The sequence below is a fragment of the Carassius auratus genome, chromosome 30, assembly GCF_003368295.1.
Source record: "Carassius auratus strain Wakin chromosome 30, ASM336829v1, whole genome shotgun sequence".
NCBI lineage: Eukaryota > Metazoa > Chordata > Actinopteri > Cypriniformes > Cyprinidae > Carassius > Carassius auratus.
In genome coordinates this window covers 5697502-5717047 of record NC_039272.1, presented here as the reverse complement: position 1 = coordinate 5717047, position 19546 = coordinate 5697502, and the positions used below count along the sequence as shown (strand labels likewise).

General features: G+C 38.4%; 1 protein-coding gene across 3 annotated transcripts; it reads left to right on the top strand.

Moving 5' to 3' along the window:
* The first annotated feature begins 489 nt into the window (after window positions 1–489).
* LOC113048976 (golgin subfamily A member 3-like) lies at window positions 490–19426 on the top strand. 3 transcript variants are annotated; one of them, XM_026210969.1, is made up of 25 exons: window positions 490–574; window positions 2088–2344; window positions 3411–3554; window positions 4660–4772; window positions 5893–6596; window positions 6681–6792; window positions 7360–7666; window positions 8583–8785; window positions 10255–10392; window positions 10588–10749; window positions 10950–11318; window positions 11398–11475; window positions 11731–11994; window positions 12204–12298; window positions 12513–12729; window positions 12863–13006; window positions 13662–13859; window positions 13967–14083; window positions 14203–14342; window positions 14442–14574; window positions 16137–16259; window positions 16352–16516; window positions 16598–16752; window positions 17228–17428; window positions 17808–19426. In XM_026210969.1, the coding sequence occupies exons 2-24, from the start codon at window positions 2203–2205 to the stop codon at window positions 17385–17387; spliced, it is 4383 nt and encodes a 1460-aa protein (XP_026066754.1). In that variant the 5' UTR covers window positions 490–574; window positions 2088–2202; the 3' UTR covers window positions 17388–17428; window positions 17808–19426. The 3 variants fall into 3 exon arrangements, with proteins under 3 accessions (XP_026066754.1, XP_026066752.1, XP_026066753.1); XM_026210967.1 differs by lacking the exon at window positions 17808–19426 and having other exon boundaries at window positions 3411–3677; window positions 17228–17387; XM_026210968.1 differs by lacking the exon at window positions 490–574 and having other exon boundaries at window positions 2203–2344; window positions 3411–3677.
* The last annotated feature ends 120 nt before the right edge of the window (window positions 19427–19546 follow it).

Below are 19546 nucleotides of genomic sequence, written 5' to 3'. Positions count from 1 at the left end.
TTGGATAAAAACAGCAGGGTCCCTTAAATTACGCTTGCCATTTGATGACACTTGATATTTCACATTTTATAGTGCTGACTCATCATAAATCATGTAAAAGGATTGTGAGAAAAAAAAATTAAAGACTGATGCTTTGTCATACATCAGTGTCTGTTTGGCTTCCATTTACAAGCCTAATGGGATAAATATGAGTTTTCTGCTTGGCCAAACGCATATCAATTAGAGACCATGAGACAGCTCTGTTTAATTTGCTAGTAGAATTGAAACCTTTTAAAATTACAGATTTACATATATATATATATATATATATATATATATAAAACACAGCAGCATAATGTATATATATATATCATAAAAGCAAATACGTTAATGTAGCTATGCAACGATATAATGCTGAATTAAGTGATTACTGTGAAATTAGTTGGTTTTAAAATTCATCACAAGGGATTTTAAATCTGGATGTTTTCGCTTTATCACGCGGAACGTTTATTGTTGCGAGGAAATGTATCGAGTCGGATCTGTTTGAAGGACGGAACCTGAACAGCCACGTAGTAAAGACGAGAGCACGTCTGAGGTTGGTGCTTAATTATTTTTATCATTTCTTCTTATCACCACACTAATCACTCACCATTTCACGTGATATTAGCTTGGCAGAAGTGAGGTCGTGTGTCACGCATCAGTTAAAGCTTTTTGGATATCGCGCGATGTGGCTAAAGGCTAATGCTAATCAAATCAGAGGTTTATAATAATAAACTCCGATTGACACACTATCTCCCGTTATTTTTCGCCGTCCCCGTGTTGTTGGTTATTTATCGTGATTAGTTTGCTTGTGGCTGTGCTTTCAGTTTTCTTAAAGGCAGAGATATTTTCTCTCGGCTGAAAGTGACAGTTAATCAAAGCCTGATCTGTCCATATGGGATTTTTAACATAAGCATATTTGGGTTGATATTACAGTCATGACAGCTTTGGTTTCATGACAGATGTCTGTTAAATATGTTCAATCGCTTTATTTTGTAGTTAGTCTCGTGTTCATTGTCAGTCTAATGGGTTACAGTGAGATGTTTTGTCAGTTACTAGTCTACAATGACACTAAGCTGATTGATTTCTGAGTATTAGAACAAAATGAAATACAGTACTGATAAAAGTTTGTGCAAGAAAGATTCTTGTCACTTTTCAATTCTGACAAATGAAGCATTCACTTCAGTGCATGAATTATTTCATTTATAAAACTGTATTGCTGACACCTTAAAGTGTTGATGGATATCTGTGTTGACTAAAACTTTGCATGCCACACATGCATTAAAACAGAAGAATATTTAACCAAATGCATTGGAAACCTTATAAAAGACAACTACCTTGTTTGTAATATATGAAGGTTTTATTGGAGCTTGTCTTTTTTTTCTATTATTTTTGACAGAATTGAAATCTAATAAAAATAAAAAATGCATCTTATGAAGTAATACATTTATAACTTTTTTCTATTTTAACATGTATGTTTAATTGACATTAGGTTATGGTTGGAGGACACATGCTTTCAGATGGGGTGAATGATAATGTAATAAAGAGAAAAATCTGAACATTGAAATGATAATCACTAGTTCGTTTCAAAACTGTTGTTTTTGAGTGCTAATGGCAGGTAAAGTTGTGGAACAAGTTTTGTCCCATTGTCTCGAGGATCAGACTGTCATTGAAACCACTTCTGTTTGAACTACTACGAAGTTAAAAAGTTTAAATTGGGTGAGTTGGTTTTGCCTTTCTTCTGCTGGATAGTCCATGTCTAGTGTCAAAGACAAAGCCTGCTATTTTAAATCTTTGGAGGATAGAGAGAAAAACAACTTGTGGTTTACTGAGGGGAACTTGCTAGTGCCACATCCAGTGACAAGTGTCAGCATTGTGTCCTTGATCAAAACATTGCTTCAAGCAAAACATTCCTGTAATTATTGTACCATTCGATGAGTTGGAAGCATCAACATTGTGACTAAATGATGAATTGGCATAGATTTATTGTTGCTTGATTTTGCATCCAGCAACTCTGATCTTCTCAGAGTAGGGATGGGTTAAACTAATCATATGTTTCCATTCTCCAGGATCAGGAGGACTGTCTTAACCAAAGTGTACACAGCATGAAGTGAAGGTTAAATTGCACTTGTGAGACCAGCTCATGTTCATGGATGCTAGAGCATCATCTGTGGTTCAAGAAATATGGAAAATGGAAATAATGAAACCGTCTCCGTGGAGGCCAACCCTCAGCAGCCGAGCGCACAACACGGGAAAGATCTAGACAGCAATATCGTAGAGTCTCTGACGCCGGAGAGATCCCTCGTAATGGAGAAAATCCCTAACGGTAAGCGTTCTTTGGAGATGAAATTTATTTGATGGATGCTGTTGCAATCTGATGGATTCACAGGCTGTTCGTTTGTACTTTCTGAGTTTTATTTTTTACTCATGCATTCACAAATTATGCTCAAAACGTGCAGGATTTACTGTAAAGCTTGTGCTTGAGAGTTGTTTGTTGTGCTCATTCAAAACCTGGAAAGATTTCAAAGTGAAAATTTGCTGTTTACTGCGTCACTTGGCTTTGAGATGTTTTTCTTCCCACTTTTTCCAGTGCCATTCGTTACCTTATAAAGAAGTTTTGTTGTTTTTTCAAGATATATCCACAAACGTCCCCCTGCTTTTGGTATCAGTTTCCTAAACTGTCACTGTAGCTCGATTAGGCTGTTTGACTTGTTCTGCAAGACTTGCACAAAAGATAACTTTCAGGTCACTAATTACGTTTAAAGGTTATACAACATTGACCAAAAAGCACTAGGCATAACCTCTTTACCTAAATATCAGCCGGCTCAGTTGGGTTAGTAGTAATTTAAGGTATTTTTTTCCCGTAAAATTATGCACACCTTGCATGAGATGAAAAGATGGTAGTGGACTATTTATTTTATTAACAGACGCTTCTCTATGTGGAATAAATTAATTACGGATGACAAATATGCCTGTGAATGACAGTGTTATTTAGAGAATTGTTGTATTGGTAGCAATTTACAGTTTCATTAGTTTTGGGCTTGAGCTAACATGATCGAACAGTGAATAGTTATATTATAATACTGTATTAAATGTGTTGTAAATGTTTAATGCATTACTAATTGCTTTTGCATTGAGTGATTCTTACCAAAATAATTAAAGTGCATCTCTTTTTTAATAAATGTATTTGATTACATTTTTCGTAATTTTAATCATTTTAAATGCACAAACACTTAATTTGTTAGGCCTAGACTTTTTGAATGTCCAGTCAGTAATTTTAATCGGTCCATATTGTAATAAACCCAAAAATGTTTTCTTTTGTATGATAGATATGTTGCACTGGCTTAGAAGTTTACACTTAGTTTGATGTATGAATCCCTTCTTTGTGTTAGGTCACGTCAAAGCAGAGCTGTTGCCAAACGGAGAGGCCGTGGTGGAGGGTCAGGAGACCTGCGGAGACAGCACCCCACCTCTGGCAACTCCATCCCCGGGCAGCCGCCTTCCCGATTCCCATCCGAGTGCACAGCTGGATCCAGGTGTGGCCTCTTTCCCTGAAAGCCTAGAGAAGTCTGAGGCAGCTCTTGCAGAAGGCACTGTTCTCAAGGGTGATGCATTGCAATCACTCAGACTAAGTATTCCTATGCAGGAGACTGAATTGTGTAAGCACAAGATATTAGATGACCCTTCAAATCACCGCCTTCCCTTCCTGTTGTGTCGTAATTCTCCCCAAGTTTGGCTTTTGAGGCTGATTTAGGCTAACTCTCCCTGTTTGGTGAATCCTGTTTTTGCCTGCTCCTATGTTTTGGCTTGGTGTGGGAATCTCTTCATCGCATTATGTCACCTAATAAATTAATAAAAGGCTATTTAGTCTCTCCTGTGATTGTGATTGCTTTATGACAGCAATCCTGGGGTTGTTGTGCTGGTTGGTGATTTTCTGGGAACAGCATAAATACTGGGAAGACATCGTGCGTCTTAAGTCAATTTGGCTTGGATGTGAAATTTGGCTGAACTAATAAGTACTAACTGACGCAGAAACTCAAGTGCGCTTTCCTCTTTTTCTGACTAAGGCAGCTGGAATGGCTCATTATTGGTTGTATTCAGAGCTCACGAGGTGTTTGCTGTACTAGGACCAGCATGAAGCTTCACTCTTGAAAGACTAGGGATAGGAATCGTACGACATTTGAATGATTCTGGTTCCATTTCCACTTTTACAGTCAATGATTTTTCTAGTAATTTTGCTCTGGAAGCAAAAAAGTAATAACATCTTAGTAACAGATTTATTTAAAACCTTACCTTTACTCAGCCTAGAAAATCTACACCACCAAAAGATGCATTTATACAAAGAAGTGTTAACTGCAATTAATTGCATTGAAATTATGAATGATTTGATTCAGTGCAATTGATTGCATTGAACACGTCTGTAAAGTGAAGCCAAATCCATTTATTTTTGTATTTTAAAAAAATGGAACCATTTGTCAGTTCCTATGCCTAGAAAAGACATCGTCAACCATTTTCTTGTATAATCACTTGCCTTTTGCGTTCAATCCTTTGTTGCTTGGTTGACAATATCTTAACTTTCAACCTGCCCTTTTTTACGTAGCAAGAGTTTTAGTGTTTTTATTGACCATGCCTTTCTTGTAGCATCGAAAGAACCATCTGTGGAGATGGAAAATGAAGAAAAGATCCGTCAGGAAGCTCGTCGGCGTCTGGAGGAGCAGCTCAAACAATACAGAGTACAGCGGCACACTGAGAGAGTGAGTCAGCAAATGAGAACTGTCAGTTTCTGTGAAATGACTGATATTTCATTTAATGAATAGTTGGCCGAAAACTGAAAGTTGCCATCATTTTACTCGCCCTCATTCGACTTTCAAAAGGAAATCATTTCCTTACAGTGAAACTGAATGGACATTGTCAATCTCTAAAAATGACAGAAAACTTATATTTCATATCTTCTGAAGTCATATTATAGCTTTTTTGAAAAATGGACCAGATGTTAAATCTGCCACAGCTCTCAATTATATTTAAATATGGCACCTGAAGAAGCATCATACTAAGTTTGACTTCAATAATGCCGAACGATTGGTGTATTATTATTGCTTTGATTTGTTTTAAATTATTTTATTTGATTTACCGCCACTTAAAAAAGAATGTCAAACTTGATTTGAACAACATGAGGGTGAGCAAAATCATTTTGGGGTAATTGTTTTTATATGTTGCCATTTGTAGACTTTGTTACACATTAAAAGCTTTAGCACCGGAGGAACCTTTTCGTTGTTCCTAGAACTATTGGTGAAAGCACCCGCTTTTTCGTGTGTTCACACCACAGGAACTAGAACATATTTAGTTCTAGAAATTCCATTTGGGTGAAATAAATTAGCCCCTACCTCAGAGAAGGGTATAAAACAATTCTATAAAAACTACCAGTGATGCAAGTACAAGCTCATGGGAAACACCGGCTACCCAGCATTTTTAAAAAGCCATGTAAAAATATTTACACCATGATCATGGAAAACAGCAATAACGGCATTTAGCTTTCGTGTTTTTTTCTCAGCCTTGTTGTCATAGAAAATTTTGTCTCTTAGCCCAACTTTTAGTCACGTAAATTGTGCATTTATGTTTCCATCTCCGTTATCACAAAATCCACGACACACACCGTCCTCCTTTCACCTGTTGTTGACTTTTCTGTGGGCTGCTTCAGAGTTCCTGCTGCCAGTGCAAATGAAACCAGGAGAAACTGGTTCTCTAGAAATCACATGTTGGCTAGTTCTTAGTACTATGCGGTGCAAAGGCCCTACTGATGAACCGTTCTGTTTTTGTCCAGTGTTGGCTGCTGTTTCTTATTGCATTCCATCTTCATTTCTTTGTTCCTTTCAGAGCCGGCGTTCCGCTCCTAAGCGCAGCCCATTTAGCACTTTAGACCCGGAGCTCATGCTCCATCCCGAGGGTCTCCCACGGGCAAGTACTGTCGCCATGACTAAGGAATACTCTTTCCTGCGCACCAGCGTTCCTCGTGGTCCCAAACTGGGAAGCCTGGGGATCCCTTCCAGCAAGGAGAAGAAATCCAAATCATCTCGCTCCAACAAGATCCACTCTCTCGCCGACTACAGAACTCCGGATTCGGACGCTAAAAGCACCGATGCATCTGGCCGGCTAGTTTCGGCATCTGCCGACTCGTCGTTTAGCTCTCTGCATTCCTCCATCAGCTCAGTTTCCACCGTTTCGGAAATCAGTTCTGAGACCAACGCTCACTCTGAATCATCTCAGCTAGTCAGAGACAACGTCTCGGAGGTGGATGGAAGCGAATCAGGTTTCAAAGCCGATGGTAATGACAGCGATAGCTCGTCCTATAGTAGCGTGTCTACTACAGGGACATATAATATGTTAGCTTCCATAGTGAACCGGCCAAAGGCTCCATATACTGTCGAAGGGAGAGAGATCGCTCCAGAAGCCATGGGCGATTTTCCATCCCTGCATGAAGTCCTGCAGGCAGCCACTGAAGAGAGGCACATGGAAGAGCAGGACCTGGAAACGGAGGGCAGCGTGGAGCCTCGCAGTCGCAGGGACAGCTTCTCCAGCAGGTACGAGTAAATAGTTCATTTCAAGTCATTATCTGTCTTGAAACCAGCCCTTTACACCCTCACTGTGAAATTATGCGTATGCAGCGTGTCGTATGGGAGTTCTGTGATGGCGACTCATGATGAGATGCTGCAAGTGCTGAAAGAGAAAATGAGGTTAGAAGGACAACTGGAGTCTGTTTCCTCCGAGGCCAATCAGGTGAGTGAATACTAGAGGGCCAGGTATTTGTCCTTTATTTGTTACTTGTTACCAACAGAACATATACATCTATTAGAGATCGACTGACATGGATTTTTTTTTTTTTTATGAAAAAATGACATTAAAAATTAAATAAAGAAAAATAATATTTTAATGTTTATTTAAAAAAAAAAATCATACATTAAAAAATATTTCTGTAATGGCAGATCTGAAATGTTATCAGTTTTTCAGGATTCTTTGTTGAATTAAAAAGTTTAATAGAAGAGATAGAAAATCTGAAATCTTTTGTAACAATATAAATGTCTTATACACTGCACTGTCCCATATAATTTATAATAAACTATAATGTAATCTATAATAAACTACTATAATAAACTTGATATAATTATATAATATTACTACTTTTTATCAATTTAATGCAAAAGAAAAATAAAATAAAATCTTCATAATCCCAACCTTTTAAACAGTTGTTTATTATTTATTTATTGTTATGTACCTCTAAAGTACATGCTTCTTTAAAATGTGGTTCAACCACCTGGATCATCTAAAACCTTCCTCTGTTTCCAGGCTCTGAAAGAAAAGACCGAGCTCCAGGCCCAGCTGGCTACAGCGACTGCTCAGTTGCAGGCCCAGGTGGAGCAGACCCAGGCCAGCCAGGAGAAGCACAGCTCCCTCACCTCTGAAGTCCTCACGTTACGCTCCAATTGCTCTGCGCTGGAGAAGGCCATGGTGGATCTCCAGGCCAATCTAGAGGGGAAGAATGCCAGCCTGGCCTCGCTGGGCAATGACCTGCAGCTGGCTGAAGAGCAGTACCAGAGGCTCATGGTCAAAGTCGAGGAGATGCAGCAGAGCCTGAATACCAAGGACAACACAGGTGAAGACAAAGTGGTAGATACAGTGCGACTTGAAAGTTTGGGCACCCCTTGCAGAAACTCCAGAAGGAAACAAGATGCATTAAGAGTTGGGGGGTGAAAACTTTTGAACACCGTGAAGATGGCCAAATGTTTCTTATTTTTTTTCCATTTAGTTCTGCCCTTCGTAAGCAACAGAAGATACTTGTATGTTTCCCGGAACACAAATTAAGTACAATTTACCTTGATCTTCAAATTCCAAAAGTTTTCACCCCCCAGATCTTAATGCATCTTGTTTCTTTCTGGAGCATCAGTGAACGTCTGAACCTTTTTTAATAGTTGTGTTTGAGTCTCTCAATTGTCCTCAGTGTGAAAAGATGTATCTCAAAATCATACAGTCACTGCTGGAAAGGGTTAAAATATGCAAAGATGCTGGAAAGATTTTTTCTGAAGAACAGTTGAATTTTGAATGGGGTTACTTTAATAATATCAGCAATTGTTTTGTCTTGTGGACTAAATGTAAACATCTTTTATGTACAATATCTTAGGACAGTACTAAATAAAAAATAACATGCATTTAGTATGATCTCTCTTTTTTTTTATTATTCACATTTTCACAGATTCTGCAAGGGGTTCCCAAACTTTCGAGACCCACTGTAATGTCAGGGTTGAGTCTGAGATATTAGTCCCAGTGTATATATTTACTCAGGATGCTTAACATGGTCATTTCCCTTCTGATCAATACACTGGAAAGTATTGAAGTTACTGTTTGAACAATTTGGCCTGTTTAAAAAAATGATAACTATTCCCAATTGAGTGATTAACAGAAGTCTGGGCTTCTGAGTGCATGCTCACAAAATGAAGAGAAATGTTGAGTAAATATATAGAACTATTAAATATTTTCCCTGTCTTTCTCTTATTCGGCGGTTCTCCTCTTAGTCTCTGAGCTGCGGCGGCTGATGGGAGGCCTACAGACACAGCTTCAGCGCGTCCAGAGCGAGAGGAACGCTCTGCAGAGCAGACTGAAGACCTCGCAGGCAGAAGTGGACTCTCTACAGCAGCTGCGTCTCTGGTACCAGCAGCAGCTGACCGTGGCTCAGGAGGCACGCGTGCGACTGCAGGGAGAGATGACAGACATGCAGGTAACTGTGACCCGCTATTGTCATGCTGTGAGCTCATGAAGATAATGTTGTTTACAGAAAGTTGAAGTCAAGTCAAAGAACTTTATTAATCCCAGAGGGAAATTGCTTTCCATGTTTCAATTGCTCTCAAAAAGAAAGAAAAGAACAAGTAAAAAATAAAAAAAACAAATATATGCACATCGATAAATTAAAAATGAATAAGACCTACAAATAATAATATAAGACTATTCAAATAAAAATGGTACTTTAGATCAAATATATAAAAAAAAAATGATTAGGTGCAATAACATAAATGTTGTGTATAATAAGTCCAGTAGTTATATAGTATATATTGCACACTAATCTAGTATTAATAAATAAGCACTAATAATAATAAATCGTATTGCACATGAAATCCCCTTATTGCACATAGATTGAAATTTGCATTGCACTAAATTGAACATGCATTGCACATGCATTACTCATAAATGTCCCAGCACAAAACATTTTAAAACTTGCAAAGATGTTGTAGGTGAAGTGCAATTTATTGTAAATTTATTTTCCCATAATATGTGTACTATCATTTTTGACCCTGGAGCACAAAATCAGTCTTCAGTCTCTGGGGTATATTTGTAACAATAACCAAAGAAACATTGTATGGGTCAAAATTATCATGTTCCATAAAGATACTTTGTACATTTCCTACCGTAAATATATTTATAATGTAACAAAATAAATATAAATATATCAAAATTTCATTTTGAATTAGTAATATGCATCGCTAAGAATTCATTTAGACAACTTCACAGGTGATTTTCTTAATATTTAGATTTTTTTGCATCCTCAGATTCCAGATTTTTAAATAGTTGCATCTCAGCCAAATATTGTCAGATCCTAATAAACCATACATCTCTGGAGAGCTTATTTAATCAGTTTTCAGATGGTGTATCTGAATAAAAAAACAATTGACCCTTGTGACTGGTTTTGTAGTCCAGGGTCACTTTCCATTGATGTATGGTTTGTTAGGAGGACAATATTTATAGAAAATCAACTTTAAAGTTGTCCAAATTAATTCTTAGCAATGCATATTACTAACCAAAAATTAAGTTTTGATATATTTACAGCAGGAAATGTACAAAATATCTTCATGGAACATGATCTTTACAGGAATCATTCTAATGCTGATTTACTGCTCAAGAAACATTTCTCAGTATTATAAATTCTGAAAGTGATTGTGCTCTTTAATATTTTTGTATTTTCAATATTGAAAGAATAGAAAGAACATTTATTTTTTATTTTGTTACATTATAAATATAGTCATTCATTAGACGCATCCATCTGAGTAAAAGCAGCTGTTTCTTTCAAAAAGTAAATCTTACTGACCCTAAACCTTGTGATAATGTATGTATTCAGAAACCTATGTTTATCAGAAAGATTCAAATGCAAAATGGCCATCTGTAGTGTGTATTTGTTTGAATATTTGCTTTCAGACGGGTCAGATGACTCAGATCGGAGTGATGGAAAATCTAAAGATGGAGAACGTTACCCTGTCTCACAAACTCACAGAGACGAAACATCAGTCTATAAAAGAGAAGGAACGGATTGCTGTCCAGCTACAAAGTATAGAGGTTTGGCACAATTACCTGAAACATGGTAGTTTGTTTCCACAACAATGCAGTGTATAATTGTGGTTAATCAGCAAGTTACGTCATTCAATGGGAAACGCACCCCAGTTTAGTGTGCTTTCACAAATATATATTTTTACTTTAGTGAATAAGTTAATTGTGCACAATAATAGTATTAATTTACTGATTGCTATCTAGGTAGACATGTTGACTCAAGAAGCGGCCATCCATCAAATCCAGGAGGCTAAGTCAATGGTGGAGGAAGATCTTCAGCACAAACTGGAAGAGTTTGAGGAGGAGCGAGAGCATCTTCTCAAACTCGCCAACACAGCCACAACACTGGAGAGAGAGCTAGATCAGGTAACGAAATGCTCGCACACACTTCCCCATTTGTCTCTTGTGATGTGTTCTTGTATTCAAGATCTCATCCTGTTATTAAAGAGTTGTAGGTTCAAACCCATCACTGTTGTGGTCCTCAATCACATGTTGCTCCACAGGGACATTTTTGTAATATGTTTACTGGAATATAAGCATCCCCCAAATGATTCTTCTCATTTCAGGTCAAACTCATTCTCTCCCAAAAAGACGCCCAGGTGCAATTGCTTCAGCATGAGCACCTTGAGCTGATGAAGCAGCTCACGAATACTCAGGAGACCCTCCAAACCAAAGAACAGACCCTTAATCAGCTGGAAGCACGTTACCAGGAGCTCCAGACCCAGCTGGAGGAGCTACAAACTGACAACACCGCTAAAGAGGAAACACTACAGTTTCTCCAAAATGAGAAAATAGTGCTGGAAGTTGCTCTGCAGGCGGCACGGGCTGATAAGAGCGAACTTGATGAAGGAGCGGAAAGGCTTGGAGAGGAAGTGCTGGTGGCGTCAGACACTCTTGACCAGCTTAGGCAGGAAGTGCAGGTTAAATCAACCCAGGTGAGAGGTTTAGAAATGAGCGAAGCACAAAGAACGTTAGAATGGGTTCAGATTGCAATTTTTTCTTTCTCTCCACAAGATTGAAGCTCTCCAGCAAGAGAATGGCAACCTCAAAAAACAAGCACAGAAACTGAAAGAGCAGTTCATGCAGCAAAAGGTAAGATCTCAGTACCTTAAAGTGTATAGAATCTAGTTTTCTCGTTATATAGTCTGTGTTATATATTTTTTCTTTAACATAGGAATTTCCATTTGGCCTTTTTGATTTCAGTAAGGCGTTAAATACTTGTCTACTGATGGAAAAGACTAGTTATGACGAGTTTCTACCACCAAAAAATATACACCTAATGCAATCGAATCAACAGAATCGGCCAATCAAAATGCAATTGGTAGAAGTGTCTGCTCTTTATTGCAGGTGATGGTTGAAGCTTACAGGAGAGATGCCAGCTCCAAAGAACAGTTGATCTCTGAGCTGAAGGCTTCTAAAAAGCGGCTGGTGGCAGAAGTGAAGGACCTGAAGCAGGAGCTGTTAAAAATGGAGGGAGAAAAGAAGAGCGCAGAACAGGAACAGACTCGCCTGCAGAAGGAAGTGGTGAGAGTCCAGCAGCAAATGAACGGTCTGGAAGCCCATTTACAATCCGTACAGACAGAGAGAGACCAACTTGACTCTCAACTGCAGGTAAACACCGAAAGCATTACTAAAAAAAAATAAAAAAAGTAAATATATTTATTCAGCAAGGACCATTAAATTAATCCAAAAGTGAGAGTAAAGACAGCTATGATGTTGCAAAAAAAATGATAATTTAAATTGCTGTTCTTTTAAACTTTAAAATTCATTGATGAACAGTAGTGTATAGCATTTATACTCTCTCCCTTTTGTTGCTTCAGTCCCTTCAGTTTGACCAGAGCCAGCTGGCAGCAGTGACCGAAGAGAATGAAAATCTGAGGAAGAGGATCGATCAAATGCAAGATGAAGCCAGAAAGTGAGTAACAATCACACCGCCTCTCCTGCTATAAGGGTTTCCACAGTGTTCAGGAATATTATGTGACGTATAGACAATAGTGCGTGTTTGCTTGTGATCTTGCATCTCAGAATGAAATCACTGAGAAATGGGATGCATTTTTTACAAGTGGAACAACTGATAGTGAAGTAGACGCCAAAAAATGACTGTCATGTGCTGTTCTTTCCTCTTCCAGGGCTATCTCTGAGCAGAAGGTGAGGATGAAGCGTATAGGCACTGATTTGACCAGTGCACAGAAGGAGATGAAGGCCAAGCATAAGGCCTATGAGAATGCAGTTGGCATTCTGAGTCGCAGGCTGCAGGAAGCCCTCGCCGCCAAAGAGACCGCTGAAGCTGAACTTGTCAAACTCAGAAATCAGGTTTCAGAGGGTGGAAATAGCCAAGAACTTCAGGTAAACTGCTACTGATGGTCTGCAATGTCCATACTAAAAGTTAAAAGAGATGCATAAATACCATAAACGTTTGATTGTAATTCTTATATAACTTCAATAACGAGTTGGTGTGTATTGGTTGTTATTGCTTCAGATCAAGGTGGAGTCCCTGCAGGGAGAGCTGAAGGCAGTGAGCCAGAGTAAAGCCATGCTGGAGAAAGAGCTGCAGGAGGTCATCACCCTCACTAGCACTGAGCTGGAGGAATATCAGGAGAAAGTGCTGGAACTGGAAGACGAGGTGAGGAAAAACTCATTAATGCTGCATAGGACACAATTGAATCAAAATAGCAAATTATATGGTTTATTATTTATTAACATGTTTACATGCACATCATTTTCTGAGGTCAGAAAATTATTTTGTACGATTTTTGAAAGAAGTCTCTTAATGGTGACCAAGTCTGCATTTATTTAATGGAAAAACATAAAATATTCTTATGATTAAATATGTAATGTATTCTTTTAGTGACAAAGCTGAATTTTCAGCAGCATTACACCAGTCTTCATTAATCATTCTATTATGCTAATTTTCAGCTCATAAAAAATTTCTTATTATTATCAATGATGAAAACCGTTGTGCTGCTTAATTTTGTGGAAAATTTAATTTTTTAATTTTCATATGAGAACCCTTTGATCAGTGTTTATGTGAAATTAGATTTTTTTTTTTCTTTACTGTGACTTTTAATCAATTTGATGCATTTGATGCATCTGCTGAAGATAAATATTAATTTCTTAAAAATATATCTTAATCAGTGCATACCTTTTGAATGATAGTGTACATGTACATTTTCTACGATACTAAATACAGTAATTCTGTTCAATAATTTGATAAACTGATTTATTCATTTAATTTCACTGATAAGTTTTGTTTAAATAGTTTATTTCTCCCCCCACAGCTTCAAGAGTCAAGAAATTTTAAGAAGAGAATTCGTCGCCTGGAGGATGCTAATAAGAAGCTTGTGCTTGAGCTAGAGCATGAGAAAGGGAAGCTCTCCGGGCTTGGGAAATCCCATGGTGCATTGCGGGAACATGCCAATATTCTGGAGGCTGCATTGGCAAAGCGAGAAGCAGATCTCGTCCAGCTCAACTTACAGGTGTGATGCTACACGTCATAGCAACCTCTCAGATTCACAAAACTGTTCTTTAATTTGTGTTTTTTTTAAGAGGGTTGTTTTAACATCTCAGTAATCCTTCACTTCAGGTTCAGGCAGTGTTAAAGCGTAAAGAAGAAGAGGACCAGCAGATGAGACAGATGGTGCAGACGCTGCAGGCTGCTCTGGAGAAAGAGAAAATAAAAGTCAAGGATCTGACCGAGCAGGTTAATACATGGTTTGACAGCTGCAAGGCGTATCCAGTTCCCCTTTAGAACTACCAAAGGCTTTGGTTTATTTTGTTACCTGCTAGCATGTGACCTGTGTGTCTGTACGCTTTGTTCAGGTGGCGGAGGCCAAGCTGGAGGCAGCCCATAACCGCAGGCATTACAGAGCAGCCATGCTGGAACTCAGCGAGATCAAGAAAGATCTGCAGGCCAAAGAGGAGCTCATCAGGAGCCTGCAGACCGAGGCTCAAACGCTTGCGTAAGTCACTTCTCTGCCTGGGAACTTTAAAGAGCCGATGCTTGTGACTCCTCAGATTGTCTTGGTGTGTTTTGTGAGAGATTTGTCTCTGTTTGGCAGGGCTCAAGATGAGAAGCACTCTGAAGAGGTTTCTCATTTCCAGGAGGAATTAGCTGATGCTCACGCTCAACTCCAGATCCTTCAAAAACAACTTGATGATGAGCTCAGCAAACAGCCCCTCACTAACCAAGAGGTACAGCACAAACCTAATGCCTCTCCGTTTGAATCTTTACACTCGCCTGTTATGCATTGAAATTCTGTATTAAGGTTTAAGAGCCTGAACCCAGCCCTAATCTGCTAAATGCTAAAGCTGTGTTCACACCAAACGCAAATAGAGCGTCAAATTCGCGTCTACCATGTCTAGTTTGCCGCTTGAACATTTTGAATGCATTCGCGCATCTAGAGCGAAATAGACGCGCATAGAAAGCAAAAGTTTGAAGCGAAGTTGACGTGCGTCCAAGGTGAAATCCATTTCTTGTGGGAGGGGCAAGTGCTAGATGATTGTCTGTTTGCAAGATGCCTGATGTAGATCGAGCACTCGGGTCTTTTCCACTTTTTCCTGCACACTTCCTCTGAATAAATACATGACCTTGTTAGTGAAAAGTAGCTGTAGGCTATATTAGGGAGAAAATAGTTGTAAACGTGTACGTGACTCAAAAGTTAAATGTGTATTTACAACACACTCTTCCAAGCGAGGTCCTTTTTATTCCTGAAATATGAACTTGGGTTTGATACTTGTGTCATAAAGCTCCGACTGACTGCTCACTGACCACATCAGTCGTTCCTCCATGTTGAACGAGTTACTCCTAAGCAGGATCCTGATTGGTTAACGCGGAGCGAATTGACGCCAAAGTTCACATTTTTCAAATCAGGCATCAGACGCGTATTCGTGACAAACACATGATTCGCGTTTACAGTGCCGCGCTAAACGCCTCAGACCTCCAGATACGCGTAAACACGTCTTTACATCGACTTAACATTGAAATAATTCATGCCAGATGCTCTATTCGCGTTTCCTGTGAACACAGCATAATATATGACCCTGGAGCACAAAAGCAGTCTTAAGTCTCTGGGGTGTATTTGCAGAAATAGCTAGAAATACATTGTATGGGTCAAAATTATCAATTTTTCTTTTATGCCAAAAATCATTAGGATATTAAGTAAAGATAATGTTACATAAAGATATTTTGTACTGTAAATGTATCAAAACTGCATTTTGGATTATTAAAATCCATTGCTAAGAATTCATTCGGACAACTTTAAAGGTGATTTTCTCAGTATTAAGATTTTCTTTTCTTTTTTTTTGCACCCTCAGATTCCAGATTTTCAAATAGTTGCATCTCGGCCAAATATTGTCCGATCTTAACAATTGTGAAAAATTGATATTTAAGACTGGTTTTGTGGTTCAGGTTCACATATGAGATATTTATTGTGTGTATTGTGAAAAGCACTTTACAGATCATTGACATTTTCTTAAAAATCTGACATTCTTAAATCTTATTTAACCCTAAAAGTTTTATAGTAGTACCTCAAGGGTACATGTAACTGTCCTGAAGTATTAATATGCAACTTTTATGGGTAGATAAGTACAAAATTGTGCCTAAGAAAACAGTTTTTGCACAAGAAATCACATGACAGACCTATCACAAGTTAGTTTCATCTTCATCTTTGATATCTGAACAGAGAGTTGCGAGCACCCCTCATTGTTACTCAGAATCAGTGTGTATCATGAATGTGCTGTTCCTGTCTCTGCAGGTGGAGGATCTGAAGTGGGAGGTGGAGCAGAGGCAGCGGGAGATCGAGACTCAGAAACAGCAGCTTGAGATGGTGGAGCAGTGTCACCAGAGAGAGATGGACACCCTGCAGGACACTCTTCAGGTCAGATACACTACTCCGCTTCTGTTGTCAGAACACGTTTTATAGGTCCTTTCTTCTGAATGTTGGGCTTTTCTGTTTGATGCGATCTGTAGAGGATAAAGGTGGAGCTGGAGATGGTGCAGGAGGAGCTCAACGGGACACGGAAGGATAAATTCATGCTGCAGGCTAAAGTGGGAGAGCTGAGGAACAGTGTGAAGACCGTCCTCCAGCAGAACAACCAGCTCAAACAGGACCTCAAAAACAGCAGGCTCAGAAAGGTAAGACTAATGCACATTTAAATCTGAAATATAGAAAACATGGATGTTGCATGGAAGAGTGTGTTTCTGTCCCCACACCAGCGCGTTGATGTAAAGGGAGAATCCACCCCAGTGACTCCAGTAAAAATCCCAGACTGCCCTGTTCCTGCTTCGCTTTTGGACGAACTGTTGAAACCCTCGGCATCCGTCAGTAAAGAGCCTCTCAATAACCTCCACAACTGTCTGAAACAGCTAAAGTAAGACCTACACACATCTCCTTCTATGTGTAACACCATTAACTTATTTATTTTCCCTATTATTGATTTGACCTATATACTGTAGTGGCTCTGAGTATTCATTTCCAAGCTGCAGAATTAATTGATTAATTAAATTAAATACACTACTATTCAGTAACAGGTTTTTTTTTGTTTTTTTTTTACATTACATCTTTTATTCAAGCAAGAATGCATGACATTAAATCAGAATTAAAAATGCAAGAGTTAATGTTACAAACGATTTGTTACTTTTGAACATTCTGTCCATCTTAAATTCCTGACAAAATTGTATCATTGTTTCAAGAAAATAATTAAATGGCTCACACGTGTTATACAACACGATTACCAGACTTCAGACACTTACGATAAAATTCATAATCAGGTTTTGAAGCCATCGTAAAATTGTTGCAATATGCCCTTTTTGAGTAAATGAACTAAAGCTGGTCATTTCTTGCAGGCAGGAGATGGACAGCCTCCAGAAGCAGATGGAGGAGCACACGGTCACGGTGACGTCGTTGGCCAGTGCAGAGGAGGAGCTCCAAAAACTGGGGCTTCACGACAACAGAAGCAGCGATTCACCTGATAAAGAAGAGAACGAAGAGATGCAGCCCTCGTAATACACAGAAAATCCTGAACTTTTCATTATCTGAAGAGAAAGTTCGGTCCCACTTTATATTAGGTGGCCTTAACTACTATGTACTTACATAAAAAAAATAAGTACAATGTACTTATTGTGTTCATATTGTATTGTAAAACACTTTTGCTGCTATTGAGGTGGAATAGGGGTAAGGTTAGGGAGAGGGTTGGAGGTATGGGTAAGTTTAAGGGTGGGTTAAGGTGTAAAGTATGGTTCAACAGTGTAATTATAAATGTAATTACAGAAATTAAATACAGATGTAATTACATGTCGGTTTTTTTTTAAATACAAGTACAATGTAAAAACATGTATGTACACAATAAGTACATTGTACTAAATTATTAATTAAAATGTAAGTACATAGTAGTTAAGGCCACTTAATATAAAGTGGGTCCGAAAGTTCCGTTTTATCTCTGTGGGCACTTTTACCTTTATTTACTTCTAATCAGCTGCCAATATTTGGCTTTATCCCTTCCCAACCGAGATTACTCGGGTGCAACCAACCACAGCTTTATCTTCAGGAATCATTTTGGTGTTTGTCTAATTTCACATTGAACGAATACAGCTGCTGTTCTGTTCCTCTCGCTTGTAGTTCACAATAGTCGCCCACCTGTTGTTCAGCTTCATCTCATAAGAGGTGCAGAAAGAGGTTTGTGAGGGCTACTGCTAAGCTGCTTGGTCCTGCAGAAGTGAAAAACGTGAATGTGATCAACAAACATCCAGGGCACCAGACTCCAGTGTTATAGTGACCTATTGACCCGATTGGTCAGATGAATATCCTACATATCCGTCTGGTTCTTCCATTCCTCTGTGCCTGTGAATGAGCTGACCTCTCATTCCTCTCATCACTGGACAGATGCCTGATGCAATATAATGCAAATATGATCTATTAATCAATACGAGGCCCCATATCAATCACGCATTTTAGAGCACAGAGTCCACCCAAAACAGAGTGTTCTTATATCACGTCTAAAGCGATGCTGACAACTTCCTGTCTACGTACACACTGTGTAATGCTTTAGGTCTCAGAGTTCAGATCCACTGTTCTTTGTGGGGACCTTAAGGACGTGCTTACAATATTACACTTCTTTCTGATTGAAACTCAGGACCTGAAGCCCCAGGAACGTACGTGTGAGACTGGGAGAAAGTATCAGATCATCCCATCAATCTTCAGCTAGTATTCACCGATATGAGATCTCATAGAAAAGGCTGTCTCTTGATAACGGCTGTCAGAATCCGACTAGATCTGTTTAGGGCTGCGCCTTCAAATGAAGCCAATAAGGAAACCTTTAAATACTACTAAAAATGTATAGCTTGAATGAAGTTTTTCTGTTGAGAGATCTTGGGAAATCATGTAAAATAGGCTGAATGTGCTCTCGAAAGCGCTGTTGAGTGTGTTGTACGTATATATTTATAATATATATATATATATATATATATGAAAGGTGTTTACTTCTATTGCACAATTGATAAAAGAAAGCAAGCTTACTGACTTTCAGGTATGGAAAAATTTTGCCTTTTTTTTGCCCAATATTTTGTTGACTTATTTAAAAACATTTCCCGCTTCCTGAAATTCTCATGGATGGTTTGTCATTAAAGCCTTAATTATTGAAAATGCGTGCAAATATATTTTGAATAATGTATTTTAATTAGGTCAAATATTTCTGTCTTTCCCCCTGATGTCTTGATTTTGTCCGTGGAGCTGGATTTAACCATGTTAAGTGGCTTAAACTGTTTTAAGTGTGTTCTGAGAGGATGACATTGATGGGTAATAACCTGTAGACATAATGGGAAACGAAGATTTACACACTCACATGTACATTTATCTTCAAAGGATTAATACATATTCAGTGATTAACTGAAAGCATACTGTGTGTTAATTGCCGTACTGACTAAAAGCACGAGTTTCTGTTCAGTGTTTATAAATAAGAAAAAAGTTTGACTTAATTCTTTGCTTGCTCTGCATTTTTATGGGATGTACCATATTGTGTAAAAAATATAAATCATTCTGTAAAACGATCACATCTTGTCTTTTGTTCCTATTAGATGACAATGTTATGATGTTATTATGGCAGATACTGTTTGCTAGAAGACACATTCTGCTTTTTATTTAATTGGTCAAATGTAATCTCATTTAAG